The 13,292-nt window shown below is 41.0% G+C and overlaps 1 protein-coding gene and 1 long non-coding RNA gene across 2 annotated transcripts in view; one reads left to right on the top strand and one right to left on the bottom strand.

Annotated features, from left to right (window-relative positions):
- LOC122666571 overlaps window positions 1-9,187 on the bottom strand; it is a 24,754-nt gene extending 15,567 nt beyond the window's left edge. The window contains exons 1-2 of the long non-coding RNA XR_006333680.1: window positions 9,177-9,187; window positions 7,571-7,578 (exon numbers count right to left, since the gene is read on the bottom strand). This is a non-coding gene — a long non-coding RNA (uncharacterized LOC122666571). The remainder of the gene's footprint in view (window positions 1-7,570; window positions 7,579-9,176) is intronic.
- Window positions 1-13,292, top strand: part of LOC122666561 — a 15,442-nt gene extending 2,150 nt beyond the window's left edge. The window contains exons 4-11 of the mRNA XM_043862575.1: window positions 5,162-5,244; window positions 5,438-5,483; window positions 5,583-5,639; window positions 5,814-5,868; window positions 5,953-6,053; window positions 6,147-6,210; window positions 6,323-6,456; window positions 13,086-13,292. Coding sequence (XP_043718510.1) covers window positions 5,162-5,244; window positions 5,438-5,483; window positions 5,583-5,639; window positions 5,814-5,868; window positions 5,953-6,053; window positions 6,147-6,210; window positions 6,323-6,456; window positions 13,086-13,259 — 714 coding nt within the window. The 3' untranslated portion in view covers window positions 13,260-13,292. The remainder of the gene's footprint in view (window positions 1-5,161; window positions 5,245-5,437; window positions 5,484-5,582; window positions 5,640-5,813; window positions 5,869-5,952; window positions 6,054-6,146; window positions 6,211-6,322; window positions 6,457-13,085) is intronic.

The raw sequence follows: 13,292 nt of genomic DNA, 5'->3' as shown, positions 1-13,292 counted from the left end.
TAATGTATGCAGCCTTAAGCCCGCTTCGCGGAGAGGTTGTTTCCAGACTCGAACCCGTGACCACTAGGTCACAATGGAGCAACCTTATTGTTCCGCGGAGGTCCGCCTTCTGTCTTACATACATTTTATCGTCCTAATTTGCATTCTATCCTATATTTATTTGATATACTGTGGACTGTCCATGTTCAGTACTGTTCCCCTTTGAATCCCAAGCCTGATAAAGGAGCGTGGACGCAAGAGGTTGTTTGTTGGCATGACCCAACTTTCACTTGGATGTGGTATCTGTATATCAGAAATCATTCGTTTCACCACTTTTGTTGGTGTTGTGGGAAAAGTTAATGCCCCTCGGTAACAAGTATTAGATACTTGACATGATTAGACCCTTAAAGAATAACTTCTTAAGACTGATTGGTTTTATACAATACACATGGGTAAAAGTAGAAGTTGAGAAAAGGGTCGGCAAGTGATGCTTATTGTCCAAATTTAATTTATCTTTGCAAATGTTTTTTATTTTTCTTTGTAAGATCGCAAGGTTGTTTGTCGGCATGACCAAACTTTCACATGGATACGGTATCTGTATATCAGAAATCATTCATTTCACCACTTTTGTTGGTGTTGTGAGAAAAGTTAATTCCCTTCGGTAACAAGTATTAGATACTAGACATGATTAGACTCTTAAAGAATAACTTCTTAAGACTGATTAGTTTTATACAATACACATGGATAAACGTAAAGGTTGAGAAAAGGGTCGGCAAGTGATGCTTATTGTCCGACTTTAATTTATCTTTGCAAATGTTTTTTATTTTTCTTTGTAAGATCTGCTGCCAGTTCTTTGTAGCTTTTGATCGTAATGTTGTAGTTTCTTTCCAGTGCTTTTATTATTTCTGTTACAGTTTCCTCCCATTGAATTACATGTAGATCTATAAATTCTGCAATGAGATATAGTATGTATATTTGCTGCTTGGTTTGTGTTTCATGGTAGAACTTGTCAGGATAAAACCTGATGAAATGTTGTTGATGCACTTTGGAAGCTGGACTATATGCTCTAGTTCATACTAACTAGAAAGTGAAGGAATGGTTCATCAATATCTTGTAGTATTAATTTTACATTCTTGGGCTGTAGGATATTTTAGTCAAGCTACAATAGCTGTTCTTTGCCAAAATTCACAGTAAGCGTAGTTTTGAATTCTTAGATCTCCCCTCATTAAGCCAGTGAAACATATCTCTATAGTTACTTTCTTTGCTGGAATGGAGGGATGGCCGGATGGGGGACTTTAATTGCTGGCTTTGCCAGATGAAAGGATTTTTTTTTGTTTTTTTGGGTAAGCAGATGAATAGATAGCACCTGTGAGATAGCTAACAATATACAAAGGTGCAATTTGATAGTAGATAAAGTTTAGAGGAAATTACACTCCCCTCCCCTGCATATTGACTAATGACAATCGTCTCTCCTAAGATTTAAAGATTCTATCAACCGTACCCAGGCTGTGAGAAGAACATTGTCCAGCGATGGAGGGACCCCTGCGATCGATCCAGCCTAAATCACAAGAAAATTTAGGAATAGCTTCGTAACACTTGGCCCTACCAACCCAAACTAATTAAGTGTGTCAAGGAGTGAGGATTACAGCAGAAAAAATACTCCAAATTAGAGCTGGTGGATTAGCAGGAACCAGTGATGGTTGCTGTTCTCCAACTCACAACAGTGTGGTCTTTCAGGTATGACTCTAGGGTTTCTTGGATATGGTAGCTCTACCTTTAACAAAAATATCATGTCAAATGGAGTTCAGTTGGAGGAGTTCCAAAGAATTCTTCCCTGATCAGTTACCGCCAGCACAGGGGTGAGAGTGAACACAAATCAGAATACCAAGGGAAAAGAAGAATAAAAGGAAGGAAGAATGAGAACAGAACAGTAGAGGACAAGAAAAGGTTCAAGAGAAAAAGCTTGTATCTGAGCAGAGAGAGAGAGAGACTTACGCACACAGCTCTGGGCAGCATGATGGTAAGCACTTGTCATTCACTTCCAAAATGCCAACTCAGAATTATTGGCTTACATGTTGTTTTATAGAATCAAACATTGAAGTCCTAATCCTATCCAAAAACTGAAAACAAAAGTTAACTCAAACCCAAAACATTGAAGTAGATTTGGAATCAGATTCCACAACCCAACTCCTACGACACTATCGAAGGAATAAAATAAAATAAAAATTACAAATAAACAACTAATCTATCAGTCGAGTTAGGTTGCGAACCCAAGATAACCTTGTAATTATCTCAATGCTGAGGACACGTATCTCGGGGAAGAGGTCAAACCGCAATTCCATGAGTGGGGAGGAAAGAATGACTCATAACTGGAGGAGGAGATGCCGCCGACAAGGCATGTATGATAATGCATGTGGATGTGGTGACATTTGCAGGGCCTCCTTGATTGACTTTGATAGTGTTCCATGCACCATCGTAGAGAATACTAGCTTGTCGTTGCCAAGGTTGTCCTAGAAGAATATCACAATGTGCCAACGGGGTGACTAAGCAATGCACATGATACTGTAACGGCCCAAACTGTAAGTGTACTCTTGAACTACTGCAGTGGCCTCTTCTCGAGTTGTAGGTCCAAAACCTCGCACATGAATCTTCTTGAAAAGCTGCTTCTATGGAAGGTCGAGTGCTCAAGCAAATTCAGCAGAGATTAAGTTTTCTTCTGACCCGGTATCAACGACTATATGAACATTTGTAGAACCAGTACCATGTCGAAGATTACCCTTCTGTCTGAAGAGGGAGCTTTATCAAGTCTGTTTGAGAATAAAGTAAGGCTAGCAAAGTAAGCTTCAACTTCGTCATCATCAAGACCATCATCCTCTAAAGGATAAGGGTATAAATCAGTTGTATCATCATCATTGCCCTTCTCTGCCGATTGCATCTCTGCTACATTCACGGGAAGAGACTTATTGAGACATTTGTTGCCGAAGTGACCCTTCTTGCCATAATTACAGCACACAACGTTCTTCAACCTATCATTGCTTCTGTTAACTTCCGGCTTCCTCTCTTCCATTCTGCGAGAATTCAGGCTTCTTTTCTTCAATCTGTGGTGGAGGTTTATAAACTGAAAGAGTTTTGAGCAGATCCTTCAAATAATTGTGCTACTCTTCAGTTGTCTTGGCATAAGCAGCTGCACATCAACAGACCTGAAATCAGTGTTAGCCAACTCTAGTAAAATCTCAGTACTCAGCCCGCTCATGTCTCATAACTTGTTGTTGGTCTGTTTCCTGAAGTCGGCACCTCGAAGATAATTTGTGGAATTCTATCGTGTAGGAATCCACATCCTTGCTTCCTTGCTGAAAATTAATCAGTTTGTGAAATAATACCTTCTCATGATTAGGAGGGACGAACTTCTAATTCAGAGTCTTCTTCATGGCCTCCCAGTTAGTAACGAGTCCAAGTCGCCTGATAAGTCTTGAATGTAGTATGTTATCCCACCATGAACATGCATAACCAGTAAATTTAGTGAGGATGAACTTGCACTTCTTTTCATCTAGAAAGGACTTGTAAGCAAAAACCCTCTCGACCTTAGTAATCCAGTTGAGGAACTCCTCTGATCCCTTTTCACTACTAAACTTTGGAACCTCAATCTTGATGTCATAGTCCTTGTCTGAAAACTGTTGTGTAACATCCTGGGGTATAGCCGGATTGGGTTGCCATCGTCGAGGTATATCTTCGATCTGTAAAGCACCAAACCGAGGAACTAGTGTAGATGGTCCTACCTCATCTCGCTTTTCGGACCTCTTCATAGAGGCAAGAATATTAGTAAGAACACCTTGAGACTCTCCCATGAATTTTTCAAGCTTGGCCTCATTCTTCTGCTAATTCTCAGCCAGTTACCGATATAACGTGCAACTCAGGATTGGTTATGTGACCTGTCATGGTTAGTAACGGCCAGAAATTTTGGCTTTGATACTAATTGATGCGATATCAGGTCCGACACCCTCAAATCGGATAGGTATGGGCCCACAGGAATAGTAAATAACTCGAATTAAAGGTTCAGTGGTAAATCTGTAAATTTGAAACAAGGCAAGTTCTTAGAAGTAAATAACAGATTTGGGGACCAATCTGGAATTAAACCTAAAAGGAAAAGATAATTCTGGAAAGCAATTTATAGATGGATGTAACTGGAAATAAATTCCAAAATCATGGGCTTTATTGTAATAACCAGGGGACAGGTGCTTAAAGGAAAAGTCTAGATAGGCCTCAATATCTTATAGGAGAGGAGTTCTTCCTCCTCACAAAACCATCGATGGAGGGACCGTTGCGATCGATCCAGCCCCTCTACTACGAACCCAAATCACAAGAAAATTTATGAATAGCTTCGTAACACTTGGCTATACCCAACCCAATCTACTGAGTGTCTCAAGGAGCGAGGACTAAAGCAAAAGAACTTCTGCAAATTAGGGCTGGTGGATTAGCAGGAACCAGCGATAGTTGCTGTTCTGCAACTCACAACAGAGTGGTCTTTCAGGTAATGATACTCTAGAATTTGTCTCGTATACGGAAGCTCTACCCTCAACCAAAATATCATGTCAAACATAGTTCAGTCGGAGGAGTTCCAACGAATTCTTCCCTGATCAGTTGCCTCCAGTACAGGGGTGAGAGTGAACACGAACCAGAATATCAAGGAAAGAGAAAAATAAAAGGAAGAAAGAATGAGAACAGAACAGTAAAGGAAAAGAAAAGGTTCAAGGGAAAAAGCTAGTACCAGACAAGAGAGAGAGAATAAGTTATTGGGTGGGTCGGTTCCGGTCCGTTTCCCAGTTCTGGTCCAAAATTGACACCCTTACTTTCGGGGTGACAAAATGAGGTATCCACATCCATCCTCATTTGACTGGACCTGTAAGTTTAAAATTAGACACTTTCAAGTCAATGCAAAGGAAAAAGATCAGTTGGCATGGAACTGGCAGACTGAATTTAGACATTATTCAGTATAGTTCAACAGGAGAGACACTCGTGTCAATGTGCTCTGGGGTTTGACTCCGTCATGAAGTAGAGCAGCATATGCGCTACAGGTTTCATGAGCTCAGCTCAAAGCAATAAATACTTATATCAGATTTCTGCATCTGACCCAAGACACTTCTGTCGCACTGATTAATTTATGTCTTTTATGTTATTTATGCAGTTATTTGAAGTCGAACTTGAAAATTCAGAAGTCCTTTTCCGTTACTCATCTGCCCTTGTCCATGGTGCTACAAATGTTTTCTGGTATGAATTAAGCTTGGATAGTCTATCATTGAGTTAGGCTGAATCTTGGATGTTAGCTCTTTTTCCCTTGAGGGTTTTTTTTTTTTTTTTTTTTTGGGGGGGGGGGGTGTGGGTTTGGGGGGAGGTGGGTTTGGAATTTCTTAAGCATATAACTTTGATCACTTTCCATTTCTTACCAAGTGCTTGTTGGCAGGATTGACATCCAAACAAACACACAACGTTTCTTCTCTTTGTTCCATGTAAGATTCTTTTAAATCCAGCTAAGATGTTATCTCTATCCTGCATGTTTGGTTTATTGGCTTGTCTAAATTATTATGAAATGATCTTTACTGCCTCAGTATCTTCTTGAGGAAGTTGCCCTGGTGCCCATGCGCTTAAATAAAATCGCCCCTCAGGTCAAACTTTCCCCCTTCCGGTACTAATATAATGATGTTTTGAGTTTGCAATTTTAATTCATTAAATTAATCTTCAAGGATTCTGTTTTTTTTTTTTTTTTTGGCCCCTGGGCTAGTGATATAAAGTTCTATACGCAGTTGAACATTAGCATCCTACTTTCAATTTATTTTCAGGCCCAGAGAGATCTATATCTTTTACTCTCCAGGTTCATATTCTTTTACAATTTAGGTGTGTATATATCAGTTAATAACTGCACTCTCAATCTAGAAGTATTTTTAACTCTTTTAATATAGGTGTTTGTTCTTCATGCAGTTGACAGGCTTGATATTCTCTTACAACAATTTCCTGTGTTTCCAAATGCATTTTTGGTTGGTGGTCCGGCAGACATTTTTGTTATTGAGCTCACTGATCAGGTATCTCCCTAATAATTTCTTGAGGTTTGCATTCTTCTTGATTTTAAAGGAATACTCATATATATATATGTGGCGATGTGATTTTATAATCAGCTCCAAAAGTTGAAGGTGGAACCGGTACTGCTATATTATCTTTCCCAGATGAAAGCCCTGCAGGGTAATTATTCACTACTGACATTGATATTTTGACATGTTCAATATTTTCAGACATTTTTTCTGTCACATGGGTTCCCCTGTTGCAGTTATTTTATTATGACTAATTTGTGTAGGGTTGGAGCTGAGGATGACCACAAGTACAAGGCTTAAGGCATGCTTGTATAGCTTCACATCGCCTGGGGGTCCAATGTATCCAACAAGAGCTGTTCGCCATGCTGCTTGGGATGCATTGGATTACCTTTTTCCTGTGAGTTGACGTTAATCCAATTTAGCTTTGTAAATTAGGAAAGAGTTCTTTCAAGGGGCTACTTCAATCCAAGACTCCAAACAGCCTGATGGAGTTTGTCTTCACTGGAAGTACATGCTCCATTTGGGCAACCACACCAGTAATTGTTCAAACTGTCAACTAGATTAGTGGAGTTTGATGGAGTGCTTGAACTACCTGTGGTTTTTGGACTTCCAACTTGTAGACAGCTCTGAATATGAATGCTTGAGTGATCAGAATCGATCACCCAAGCCCTTTATTTATAGTAATCTGAAATACATGTAATTGAAGTAAAACTCCTCAGTCCTAATCGTACTAGGAATTCCTAGTACAACTAGGAATCCCAGAATAGCACTCGGCTGAGGAGGAAAATACAATAAAACAGTGGAAAATAAAAAATAAAAGAAAGAAAAAGAGTAATCCTAACACAACTACGACTGCAATCCTAACACAACTAGGACTAGTTCCACCAATCGGGTAACTAGCCTATCTCAACACTCCCCCTCAAGTTGGAGCATAAATATCAACCATGCCCAACTTGACAAGAATAGGATGAAAATCTTTCCACTTAAGCCTTTAGTAAACACATCAGCAAGCTGGTCAGAAGATTGCACAAACGGAACACACACCAGCCCTCCTTCCAACTTTTCTTTAATAAAGTGTCTGTCAACCTCCACATGCTTAGTACGATCATGCTGAACTGGGTTGTGAGCAATACTAATAGTAGCCTTGTTGTCACAATACAACATCATGGGAAGAGGAACAGGAGTCCTGATATCTTGTAATAAACCTTTGAGCCACAACATTTCACAAATACCTTGTGCCATAGCACGAAACTCTGCTTCAGCACTAGATCTTGCCACGACGTTCTGCTTTTTACTACGCCACGTAACAAGATTGCCGCCAACAAATGAGCAATAGCCAGAAATGGACTTTCTATCAGAGGAACCAGCCCAATCCGCATCAGTATATGCTTCGACACGAAGATGACCATTCGGAGACAAAAGAATTCCTTTACCCGGTGCTGATTTTAAATATCGAAGGATCCGAATAACAAGATCCATGTGAGAGGAGTGTGGATCATGCATGAACCGACTAACCATACTCACAGATATCGCTATGTCGGGTCTTGTATGAGACAGATAGATGAGCTTACCAACCAATCTTTGATACCGACCTTTATCAACAGGAGTTCCCTCCTTTTCTTTAAGTCTTGTAGTAGCATCCATAGGTGTATCGGAAGGATGACACCCTAGCATTCCAGTCTCGGTCAATAAATCTAGGATGTACTTTCTTTGAGAAAGAAAGATGCCTTCAGAAGATCTAGCAACTTCTATCCCTAGAAAGTACTTTAGTTTTCCCAGATCTTTTATTTCAAATTCTCGCCCAAGATAAGTCTTCAACTGGGTGATTTCATAATTATCATTCCCGGTCACCACAATATCATCAACATAAACTATTAGGAGAGTTACCTTTTCACCATTTTTCTTGATAAACAAAGTATGATCAGCGTTGCTCTGCTTATAACCTGCAGAGACCATTGCCTTATGAAATCGTCCAAACCATGCACGAGGGGACTGTTTCAGTCCATATAAAGCACGCTTCAATTTACAAACTTTCCCGCTGGTCTTATCACAAGAGAATCCAGGTGGAATGTCCATGTACACTTCCTCGTCAAGTTCTCCATGGAAGAAGGCATTCTTCACATCTAATTGTTATAACTCCCAGCCAAGATTCACTGCACAAGAAAGTAGCACTCTGACAGTGTTTAATTTCGCGACTGGTGCAAAAGTCTCCTGGTAATCGATCCCATAGGTCTGAGTAAATCCTTTTGCAACCAAACGTGCTTTGTATCGATCCACAGTGCCATCTACCTTCTGTTTCACCATAAACACCCACTTACATCCAACTGGTTTCTTTCCTGGAGGAAGAACCACAAGTTCCCATGTATTATTCTTTTTTAAGGCTTGCATTTCTTCCATCATTGCCGCTTTCCACTTTCCATCTGCAAAAGCTTCCTGCCAATTTTGGGGAATACGAACAGAAGAAAGAGAGGAGACAAATGTACGAAATGATGGAGAAAGGGAGTCATAAGAGACTACATGAGAAATGGGGTGCTGGGTACAAGCCCGAATACCTTTACGATGAGCAATAGGTAAATCAGGAGATGAAGGAGAGGATATGTTACCTGGAGAACGATCTGGTTCCAGGGCCGACAACTGTAGTGGTGCTGGAGCTACAGTGGATGGAAGCTGCTTGTATTGGGAATGTCCCCTGTGATATGTTTTGAGATTAGAGTCGTTAATTTTCTTCTGAAATTCCCTAATGGTTTGTTGGACTGGAGTCACCTCCCCCCTGAAGGGAATTATCACCAATAGGATTTTCAGCATCGGAAGCAGGAGAGGGGAGAGGGGAGGAAACAACAGTCGGTTGAGGGGTGGGTGAAATAGGTAGTTGGACTCGGGTCTGGGTCTGTATGGGAAGGTCAACCATCACATCTTCACCAAAAGTCTCCCCCTGAAGAGGTGTGGGGTGATAATAAGATAGAGTTTCATGAAAGACAACATCCATACTGGTGAAGGTGCGACGGGTAGGAGGATGGTAACACTTATATCCCTTTTGGGAAGGAGAGTAACCTAAAAAAATACACCGGGTCCCACGGGGTTCAAGCTTGCCCGGAGATCGGGTATCGCGAACATAACAAACACAACCAAACTCCTTTGGTGGGACAACAAAGGTGGAGGACCCCTGTAGTAATGAAGCAGGGGTGGCAGAGTCAAGGACTCGAGTAGGGAGCCTATTGATAAGATAGGCAGCAGTCAGGACAGCATCTCCCCAATATTGGGAAGGGACAGAATGGGCAAACATAAGAGCCCGAGTCACCTCAAGAAGGTGGCGGTTTTTTCTTTCAGCCACACCATTTTGGGCTGGGATATCAACACGACTGGTCTGATGGAGTATTCCATGGGCAACAAGGTACTGCTGAAACTGACCATCCATGTATTCTTTACCATTGTCACTACGCAATATCTTGAGAGTGGCAGTGTATTGGGTCTGAATCATTTTATGAAAATTTTGAAAACAAGAGAAAACTTCACTTTTGTTGTGCATTAAATATACCCAAGTACACCTAGAATAACAATCAATGAAAGAAACAAACCAACGGTGGCCTTTAAGGGATGGTTTGCGGCTAGGCCCCCAAACATCAGAGTGAACAATATTAAAACGAGAAGAGCTTCTTTTATTAGAAATAGAATAAGTAGAACGATGTTGTTTAACCAAAACACAGGCTTCACAAAAAAAATCATCTTTATGACATTCTTTAGCTAATGCTGGAAACAAAAGGGATAATGTTCCTAAAGGGGGGTGACCTAGTCTATTATGCCATTGTTGAAGTTCAGAAGAAACTAACGCACTTTGATGGATGGGAGAAGCCAAAGGCGGTGGTGAAGTAAGACTCCCAGTATCTAGCAGGTACAATCCACTATGCATCTTACCACATCCAATCGTCGCCCCCGTTGCCAGATTCTGAAACACACAGTGTGAAGGAAAAAAGGTTACTTTACAATTTAGGTCACGGGTAAGACTACTGATAGAAAGAAGATTAGTGGTAAATTTAAGAATATGTAAAACAGATGATAACTGTAAGGAAGGTGTGCAACTGATGGAGCCCTTTCCAGAGATAGAGGAGAGAGAGCCATCAGCTACCCGTACTTTGTCTTTACCAGATGTAGGAGAGTAACGAGTAAAGATACTAGAGGATCCAGTCATATGATCAGTGGCACCGGAGTCTATGATCCAGGGAGAGGAGACTACCGATGCACAGTGACCAACAAAAGAAATACCTGAGTGAGCTAAATTTGAACCTGGAGGAGTGGAAGAATTGGCAGGTGTTGTTGTAGTAGCGGAAGCCTGTAACATACGACGGAAAGCCTGAAGTTCATCCTTGGATAGTCCAGTGTCAGTAGGAGGGGTAGGAGTGACAGCTTCAGTATGATTAGCTTTGTTTTTCGATTTACGAGCAGCACGTTTAGCCTCAAAGTCGGCTGGTTTGCCATGTATCTTCCTACAGGTGGCCTTGGTGTGCCACAATTTTCCACAATGCTCACATTTAACTGTGTCTTCTCAAATTTAGAAGTATCAAGAATCGAAGGAGTAGAACCAGCCCCGTCTGCAATGCTGATCGATCCGGAACTGTAGTATTGAGCATAGCAGTTCTTCGGCGATCTTCACTGTTAACCAAGGCATAAGACTGTTCCAATGTAGGGAAAGGGTCTTTGCCTAGAATCTGAACCCTAATTGGGTCGTATTCCACATTAAGTCCAGCCAAAAAGTCATAAACCCTAATTTTGTCAATATGCTTTCTGTAGGCAGCAATGTCAGTGGCATTAGTGGGCTGATAATCAGAGTAATGATCAAGTTCTTGCCAATACTTGCGGAGTTCAGCATAGTATTGAGGGATTGATGAATCATTCTACTTGGTGTCATGGATTTTCTTCCATAATTCGTAGACCTGAGCATCATTCCCTACCTGTGAATTGTCTTTGGCAGCCTTCCATATCTGGGCAGCAGTGTCTAGGAGAAGGTAGCCCGATGCAATTGAAGGATGCATAGAATGAATAAGGTATGACATGACCATGGAGTCAGTGGATAACCATTTAGTCTTGGCAGCTCCTTCTTCAGTAGGGATAGGAGTAGTGCCTGTAAGGTGTCCTGTGTAGCCGCGGCCAGCAACTGTAAGGTAAGTGGATCTGGACCACATTAAATAGTTTGTCCCATCTAGTTTGGTGGGAGAAGCAAAAGGAAGATACTCTTGTCGAGAAGATCCATCAGAGTCAGCTGAAGTGATGTCAGACATCATGTAAAGTTCCTTCAAAAATCAAAAAAAAAACTGATGATGTAATAGGAAACCCTTAATCGAGTAGAGCCCTGGGTTTTAAGGCTGTATGAGTTGCAGCCCTTAGAACTGGCTGAAACAAGGTTCGAGTGTCTTCCTTGTAGCAGAGAAAGTGTCCTCCAGACAGTGGCCCCTTCGGATGAGCCAATAAAAGCCCTGAATTGGAGAAGATTTAGGTCAGCAGGGACAGATCTGAATGCAAAATAATTGCAGATTTGGATCTGCTGTGGATTGAATTCAGATCTGCAGTTTGAATGCAAAAAAATTGCAGCTTTGGATCTGCAGTTTGAAAACAATAGGGTGTAGATCAGAAGGTGCAGGAATCAATCTCCAAATAAAACCAGAAATCCAGCTCGATTAGGGCAGCAGCTTGATCTCCAAGGTTGGAGGAAACCTGCGGCAGGTTCAGATCACCCCAGTATTTGAATGATTTTCAGAGAGGTGTCATGGAGGGCAGCAGCTAATTCTTCATTGAATCACCTCAAAGATGCTGCCCTGCATGAAGTAGAGAGTCCGAGAGAGTTGGAGAAGAAGAGAACCAGAAGCCGAGAGTGTGTTGAAGATGGAAACCAGAAAAATCGAGGGGAAGCTGTTCTTCAGATCAGAGATGGCTCTGATAACATGTAGACAGCTCTGAATATGAATGCTTGAGTGATCAGAATCGATCACTCAGGCCCTTTATTTATAGTAATCTGAAGTACATGTAATTGAAGTAAAACTCCTCAGTCCTAATCCTACTAGGAATTCCTAGTACAACTAGGAATCCCAGAATAGCACTCGGCTGAGGAGGAAAATACAATAAAACAGTGGAAAATAAAAAATAAAAGAAAGAAAAAGAGTAATCCTAACACAACTAGGACTAGTTCCCCCAATCGGGTAACTAGCCTATCTCAACACAACTAAAGCTTGATCTACTCAAAACTATGAAATGCCTATCCTAAAATGACGAGTTCCAATTCTGACCATCCGAATATCGCTTAATGAATGTTATAAAGTTGACCAGAGAACATTAGGAAGAATGATTAGACACTTTTCCTTACTAATGGATTTGTTCAAAATACAAGTTCATTCTTCAGAAAGTAGGACCAGAAAATTATTGATCCTGCAATCAGCGTGAAGTACCCTGCCCTTAGTATTCCTTGTCAAGGAGGGCCTGCATCTTGGTGAAACATCTGTTATGAACCAAAATCATTGATTAGAACCAGATAATCCTGAAATACCTAGATGTTGCAGGCTTGTACTTTTAAGGTTATGACTCCTTGCTGCAGGTTTGGCAGTTGGCTATATGTTTTTGAGCATGCTGCTTTCTTTATACTAGTAGGCTGGATAATTGATTAATTAGCAGAGTGGGTATGCCCACCCATAAAACCTTTGACACAGCACATTAGCCTTCCACATGGCACAACTATGTATGCCCATACATGTATGGGTTTGCCCACTTAAGATCTCTTGACCATTACAATGTCACTTGAAAAGTTCTTGATGCCATGGTTCATTAAGCTGTCACAGTATCCACGCAATAATTTGGCCCATAATCTACAAACCGTTGTCTGTATTGCACACCTATATTCAGCTGAGATGTGAATACTTGTACCGATCTTAACATCGTCTATGCTTGTTGGTATAGGGAAAAGTAGTAATGTTGCTCTTACCTATTATTTTCACTTGAATTTCTTTCCTCCTCATGAGATGTGGCATGGATTTCATTGCACAGGTTGGAAGATATCCTCGTCACCTCATAAGTTTGTTCTTCCGTTTGCTCTATCCATGGTACTGGCCCTCCTCTTGTTGGAATTTTATGATGTCTTGTATCAAGGCCGTCCTATTCTCCATATTTAGGTTAATCTACACTTGGTTTGAGAATCTGACAAAACCAAAGGACCCCTGATTAGAAGTTGAAATGGGTTTAAACCTCTCTGTA

This window comes from Telopea speciosissima, chromosome 1 (assembly GCF_018873765.1).
Source record: "Telopea speciosissima isolate NSW1024214 ecotype Mountain lineage chromosome 1, Tspe_v1, whole genome shotgun sequence".
In the NCBI taxonomy this organism is placed as follows: Eukaryota; Viridiplantae; Streptophyta; class Magnoliopsida; order Proteales; family Proteaceae; genus Telopea; species Telopea speciosissima.
Note: the sequence above shows the minus strand (reverse complement) of the source record. Positions and strands in the feature narration are given on the sequence as shown.